The 7,930-nt window shown below is 42.8% G+C and overlaps 1 protein-coding gene across 1 annotated transcript; it reads right to left on the bottom strand.

Annotated features, from left to right (window-relative positions):
* Window positions 1-6,756: 6,756 nt before the first annotated feature.
* On the bottom strand, window positions 6,757-7,698 carry LOC125340657 (olfactory receptor 4F3/4F16/4F29-like). Its single transcript, XM_048332413.1, has one exon. The coding sequence runs from the start codon at window positions 7,693-7,695 to the stop codon at window positions 6,757-6,759; it is 939 nt and encodes a 312-aa protein (XP_048188370.1). The 5' UTR covers window positions 7,696-7,698.
* Between the last annotated feature and the right edge of the window lie 232 nt (window positions 7,699-7,930).

Genomic DNA, 7,930 nt, shown 5'->3' with positions numbered 1-7,930 from the left:
TCACAGCAGAGGATCACAAGAGCCCAATAGCTATACCCTTATGATCACATACGATGATACTAAGTGAAATGAACTCCATGTTATGGAAATGATTGTTACATCACAGTTGTAACTACTTTCAATGTCCCATGTGTATCTGTAGCTTCTACTATTGATGATGTTCTTGTATCACCTTCCTGTGGTTGTATCTACACTATCTCTGTAATCTTATCTGAGTATATTGGAAACCGTGTATACTGGTATTAGAACTAGGAAATTGAAAGGGAATACCAAAATTTGAGAGACACAGGGTAAAAAAAGACAAACAACTACAAAAGCAATATTTGCAAAACTGTTTGGTGTTAGTGAACTGAACACCTCAGGGTGGGAAAGGGGAAGGGGGAGGGGGAAGGGGGTATGAGGGACAAGGTAACAAACAGTACAAGAAATGTATCCAATGCCTAACGTATGAAACTGTAACCTCTCTGTACATCAGTTTGATAATAAAAACTTGAAAAAAAAGAATAACCAAAAGAAAAAATTTGTAATGAGTCACTGGAGGAAACAAAACAACTGGAAGTGTTAGGATTATTGGTGATTTTTGCCTGTCAATGCTGACTTGCACATTGGTTGCTTGAAATGAGGAAGAATACTTGAGAAGTGTGAACACAGTCAAAATCTCACAGATTTTACAATAAAATTCAACCACCTTAAGCACACATAATTGGAAAGGGCAAGAAAAATTATTTGAAGTTCTTTTTTGTTTATTAAATTTTATTGACAAGGTGTTGTGCAAAGGGGGTACAGTTACATAATAAGACAGTGAGTACATTTCTTGTGATATTTTACACCCTTATTTTTCTTTCCCTTCCCTAGATCAGGTAGGCATATATACAATATCCAGTGTACCAAAATCATATACAGTAACCACATAGGGTACGCCAAAAGAAATTCACCTAGACCTTTAAATGTAACATCAGCAATAGAATCCTCCTGTGTCCCTTCTCTTGGGGTTATTTTTGCTTATCCTCGTCTTATATGATCATGTGTACATAGCAGTTGAGCTATTGTGATCCACTGATAGGTCTATTCTAGACCTTTTTATGTTTAGCAGTTGTTTGGTCTTAAATACATAATGTAAAGTTGCTGACCCAAACATGTGGAAATACCATTTGAAAAGAAGTTTGTTGTTTTGCAGACCTGGTCTCTACTGTCCCTGAAGTTCTTTTACATTAAAAATGGTCTATAATGTACAATTACCAATATGATGTCAAAAGCTTTTGTTAAACAAAAAATCCATCAGATTGTATGTCCCTTGAATGCTAGGATGCAGGCATGAAAGTTATTTTTTCATCCAAAGTTTTATCCATGTTAGGATTCTTGTCCAAATGAATGGAGTTAGACAAAGAGAAGAAATGTATACAAACAGAACACCAACCCACAGGTGTCACTTATAAGAGATATGTGTACAAATGGTGCTAATACATAGACACATGTGTACACACAGTACTGATCCACAAACACATGTGCACACAGAGCACAGATCCACAGATACATGTGCACACATAGCACTGATCCATAGACTCATGTGCAGTAATCTGCAGGGAGGGGCAACATTGTCCACACTGCACTGATCCATAGACATGTGCACACATAGCATTGATCCACAAACACATGTGCACACAGAGCACAGATCCACAGATACATGTGCACACATAGCACTAATCCACAAACACAGGTGCACACACAGCACTGATCTGCAGACACATGTGCACACACAGCACTGATCCATACACACCTGTATACACACAGCACTGATCCATACACACCTGTATACACACAGCACTGATCCATAGACACGTGTACACACACAGCACTGATCCATAGACACATGTGCACAGAGAGCACTGCTCCATACACACATGCACACAGAGCACTGATCCATAGGCATGTGTACACACACAGCACTGATCCATAGACACGATGTGTGCACACACAGCACTGATCCATAGACACGTGTGCACACATAGCACTGATCCATAGACACATGTGCACACACAGCACTGATCCATAGACACGTGTGCACACACAGTACTGAACCATAGACACGTGCACACACAGCACTGATCCATAGACACATGTACACACAAGTACTGAACCATAGACATGTGTGCACACAGCACTGATCCATAGACACGTGTACACACAGCACTGATCCATAGACACGTGTACACACAGCACTGATCCATAGACACGTGTGCACACACAGCACTGATCCATAGACATGTGTACACACACAGTACTGAACCATAGACATGTGCACACACAGCACTGATCCATAGACACTTGTGCACACACAGCACTGATCCATAGACACGTGTACACACAGCACTGATCCATAGACACTTGTGCACACACAGCACTGATCCATAGACACGTGTACATACAGCACTGATCCATAGACACGTGTACATACAGCACTGATCCATAGACACGTGTACACACAGCACTGATCCATAGACACGTGTACACACAGCACTGATCCATAGACACGTGTACACACAGCACTGATCCATAGACACATGTACACACAAGTACTGAACCATAGACATGTGTGCACACAGCACTGATCCATAGACACGTGTACACACAGCACTGATCCATAGACACGTGCACACACAGCACTGATCCATAGACACATGTACACACAAGTACTGAACCATAGACATGTGTGCACACAGCACTGATCCATAGACACGTGTACACACAGCACTGATCCATAGACACGTGTACACACAGCACTGATCCATAGACACGTGTGCACACACAGCACTGATCCATAGACATGTGTACACACACAGTACTGAACCATAGACATGTGTGCACACACAGCACTGATCCATAGACACTTGTGCACACACAGCACTGATCCATAGACACGTGTACACACAGCACTGATCCATAGACACTTGTGCACACACAGCACTGATCCATAGACACGTGTACATACAGCACTGATCCATAGACACGTGTACATACAGCACTGATCCATAGACACGTGTACACACAGCACTGATCCATAGACACGTGTACACACAGCACTGATCCATAGACACGTGTACACACAGCACTGATCCATAGACATGTGTGCACACACAGCACTGATCCATAGACACATGTGCATACACAGCACTGATGCATAGACACATGTACACACAGCACTGATCCATAGACATGATGTGTGCACACATAGCACTGATCCATAGACACGTGTACACACAGCACTGATCCATAGACATGATGTGTGCACACACAGCACTGATCCATAGACACATGTACACACAGCACTGATCCATAGACACATGTGCACACACAGTACTGAACCATAGACACATGTGCATACACAGCACTGATGCATAGACACATGTACACACAGCACTGATCCATAGACATGATGTGTGCACACATAGCACTGATCCATAGACACGTGTACACACAGCACTGATCCATAGACATGATGTGTGCACACACAGCACTGATCCATAGACATGTGTGCACACACAGTACTGATCCCTTTTGGATGGTAGCTCCACCTCAGGCCTGGGCACAGCAGAGCAGGCGTGCAGAAGAATGCCTCTATCGTGGAGAGGACCTGAGCAGACCTACCAGGGGAATAAGCATTGGAAGTAGCATTTGAGTTGAGGAAAGAGGAATTGACTCACAGCATAGGGAATGAAGGACTGCATTGCTGGCCCTTTTGTGAGACTGTTATGGTTACTACAACTGGAACACTAAATCCAAGATGGAGAGTGGTGGGAGAGATTTAAAAGACAAATGCACCAACCCAGACATTGAATGGACCAGGAGATGGGCTGCGTCTGGGACATCTATGAAGTGACACCTGCCATGGCTGACAACTCTGTGCAATCTGTGCTCCTTCCGCAGCCCCTGGCTTCCTGCGCATGCTCTTCTCATAGACTGCCTGCATGACACTGAAACTCTCTTCCTCTTTTCTAGGGTGATGGCATGACTTACTTTTGTCTAGTTCCCAGAGCCTCATGCATTTTCTGGCACATACTAGAAATTTTATAAACACTTCTTTAACTGAGGTCTTGTTTGTCTATTCATCTGTTGTTGTTGAGACGGTAAAGAGGAAGGCCCAGAAATGAAGGGAGAAAGGATGAACAAATGCAGCAGTGATACTCACTGGACATGATGTGGAAAATGAACTCTACAACTTGTGGGTGAGGATGGGAGGAAAAAATGGGAGAGAGTGAGGGAAGGGATAACATTGTCCAAAAACAAATGTACTCGTTACCTCACTTAAGAAACTATAACCCCTGTGTATGTCAAAAACAATGATTAAAAGGAATAAAATCAAGGCAAAATTGAAAATTAAAAAATTGTAAAACTATTTTAAATAAAATTGTGAAAAATTATGCAAAGACAGCATAAAACATAAAAAGGTCCAAAGGTCATGAATTTAAATATAAGATAAGAAAAATGAAGTTGAAAATGTCAAATAACTGAATGCTGTTAATATGTCTTGCTACATTGAATTGTTTCCTGAGAAAAACCCCATGGAATCAAAGCTGAGAAGAGCACAGAATCTGACCCAGTCACCACAGAAGCGGCGTCTATCACCCACAAACTTCTTTTCAATTCTTTTTTTTTTTTTGTCCATTGTGGGGCTTGAACTCTGTCCCTGATCTCTTCAACTCAAGGCTAGCACTCTACCACTTGTGCCACAGCACAATGTCTGGTTTTCTGGTGATTAATAAAAGCCTCCCAGACTTTTCTGCCCGGGCTGGCTTTGAATTGGTCCTCAGATCTCAGCCTCTTGAGTAGCTAGGATTATAGGCCTGAGCCACCAGCGCCCACTTCTTTTCAATTCTTATAAACAAGAAAAGAAAACATGACCAAATACTTGATAGTAGACACAATTATTGACCAACAGTTTTAATGTTTTAAGTAATTTCTGTTTTATTTTGGGCCAGGCCTAGATCTTGAACTCAATACTTGAGTGCTGTCCTTGCGCTTTTTTTGTGTATGCTCAAGGCTAATGCACTACCACTTGAGCCACTGTGCCACTTCCAGCTTTTTGGTGATTAAGGTAAGAGATAAGAGTCTCATGGACTTTCCTGCCCAGTCTGGCTTTGAACCACATCCTTAGGCCTCAGCTTCCTGAGTAGCTAGATAATTGCAGGCATGAGTTGCTGTGCCAGCTGTTTGGACTCATTTCTTATTACACAGAAAGTCTTATTATAAAATCAGATGTCACCTGGAGATTTTGACGGCTAACCCAGGTTCCTGCCACTTCTCCTGGGATAACCATCATGAGATACAGAGTCCTCCAAAACTTTATGAAAACCTTTTCCCATGTCCCAGCATGTATCTCTGTAAAATATTTCTTTTCATTTTCTACTGACATTTCAGGTAATTAAGCAAAGTCTAGGAGGAAAGAAGTATCACACCCATGTAACTGGGTAAGTGGAGAGACTGGATGGAAGGGATTCTGTACAGGGTCAAGCACAGACAGATGGACATAGGAGAGGAACCCAGGGCAGTGAAGGTCTGAGAGCTGTTTGTATTTCTCAAGTGTCTGAGGAGAATTTCCAGAACCATGGTGAAAGCTACAGCTGCTCCAACAGGAGTTGTAACCACAATGCCACAGCTGCTTCACAGTTTATCACAAGGCTTCCCCACATGGCATGAAGAGCTCTTCCCAGAGTCATGACATTCTAAATTGAGTAGCATTGTAATTGCACCTTAGCTGAATGCCACACTGCTCTGTTGTCAGTGCAAGGATAAGACACAGGGTAGACTATAAAATGTTTCCCCTGCTCCAACACCATGTAGAGTAGATATTACACAAATGTAGAAATCATCAATGCAGCAGTGGTTAGACTAGAAGAGGTGTTGACTGTGTAAGGGTTTGGAAAGAGCACTAGAGTCACTATAAGTGAGGGATTGCTTATGGAAATTAAACTTTATGCCATGGTGGAAAGCATTAAGAAGCCAGGGAAGTCAATAATGAGGATACGCATGTTGGACCCGAGGCCCATGGTGTTAGCATTATGGAGAACTAAAGGGCAAGAAAAAGGCATAAATAAATCAAATAAATTAGTTCCACATCTGTCTCTCAGCACTGTCCATTGAGAAGACCATTGGTCCATTGGTGACTGCTAAGCTGATGGCATGCACCCTAACGATGCCCTGGAAAGTGGGGCAGGCCTTGAGGAACTGCGAGATTTCTTAGAGGCAGAAGAACAACAGGCCTCACTGCTGGAGTGGGCCAGCATATCAGCAACATGCATTTATTAGACTCCTCTGTGTGCACGTGTTATTGCACAATTCTCCTTTCCTGCACATCTTGAGAAAGTTCTGGAAGGGGCAGAGTATGTGCAGACTGAGGAGACAGAAAAGTTTCACAATTCAGTATCTATCTATAAATACCTACATGGAGTACTACTAGAAGAAATTCTGAAGGGCAGAGAGTAGTGTTCCTTCTTCAGTATGTCTAAGTTTACTTTATATGAATTCCATTCCATAGGAATTAAGGTTCAGGAATGTCATAATCTTTCCTTTATAAATACTTCATATGTAATTTGTTGGTTTGTTTTCAGAAGACATTGCCACTCCCTTCTAAGTAAAAGAGAAACTAGCCTGCATATCAGTTCAGATAATCAAATCATAGGAGGAAAAGAAAGAATAGTCCCAGAGTTTGATGTGCTGTAAACTACCCTGCTCAGAGAGGACCATTCACAATACAATCACTTAAGAGATCTTCCTGTAACTCAGTAGCTGTCTGCATGCTCTCCTCATGGCCTCCTTCATCTCCTGATTCCGGAGTGTGTAGATGATAGGATTCAGAAAAGGAGTGACAAGAGCATCAAATATGGCCAGAAACTTATCCAAGTGTGTTGAAGAATATGGCCATGTGTAGAAGAACATCAGAGGACCAAAGAACAAGATGACCACCATGATGTGAGCTGACAGTGTGGACAGGGCCTTGGCGCAACCGGCTGAAGAATGTTTCTGAACCGTGAATATGATGACAGCATAGGAAATGATCAGAATGGAGAAGGTACCCACAGAGATAAAGCCACTGTTGATGGAGACCATGAGTTCCAGTCGGTAGATCTCTGTGCAGGCAAGCTTGATGAGCCGTGGAAGGTCACAGTAAAAGCTATCCAACACATTAGGACCACAGAAAGGCAAATTCACTACAAAAGCCAACTGAACCACAGAGTGCACAAGGCCCACCACCCAGGCAGCCACTGAAAAGCAGATGCACAGCCTGGGGCTCATGATGGTCAGGTAGTGCAAAGGCTTAAATATGGCCACATATCTGTCAAAGGCCATGGCTATGAGCAGCACCATCTCCACACCACCAATGACATGGATGAAGAAGATCTGAGTGATGCAGCCTCTAAAGGAGATGACTTTACGTCTTCTGAAAAGGTCATAAATCATCTTGGGGGAGGTGACAGAAGACACCCCTAAGTCAATGAAGGAGAGGTTGGCCAATAGGAAGTACATGGGGGAGTGCAAGTGAGGATTAGAGGCCACGGCGAAGACAACGAGGGAGTTCCCTGCCATGCTTGACACATACAGCACAGAGGAGAACAGGAAGAGTGGCATCTGGAGACCCCAAGAGCTGGTGAGTCCCAGGAACACAAACTCTGACACTACAGAGTGATTTGCTCCTTCCATGGGCTTTGTTGGCAGTGCTACCTGGGAGAGCGACAGAAGAAACTGAACAAGGATGGACATATTAATAGAGAGAAGGAGAGGTATCTATGTTCTGAAAGTCCATTTTTATTTCAGCATTAAAAACCAACCTAAGGGCCAAGAGGTATATGAACAAATGCTCAATATCACTAATTATCAGTAAAGTGTGGATTTATACCACTGTGAAATTCACCTTATACCTGTTCAAACAGCTATC

This window comes from Perognathus longimembris, chromosome 23, assembly GCF_023159225.1.
Source record: "Perognathus longimembris pacificus isolate PPM17 chromosome 23, ASM2315922v1, whole genome shotgun sequence".
NCBI classification, from domain to species: Eukaryota; Metazoa; Chordata; class Mammalia; order Rodentia; family Heteromyidae; genus Perognathus; species Perognathus longimembris.
This window is presented reverse-complemented; position numbering and strand designations above follow the sequence as displayed.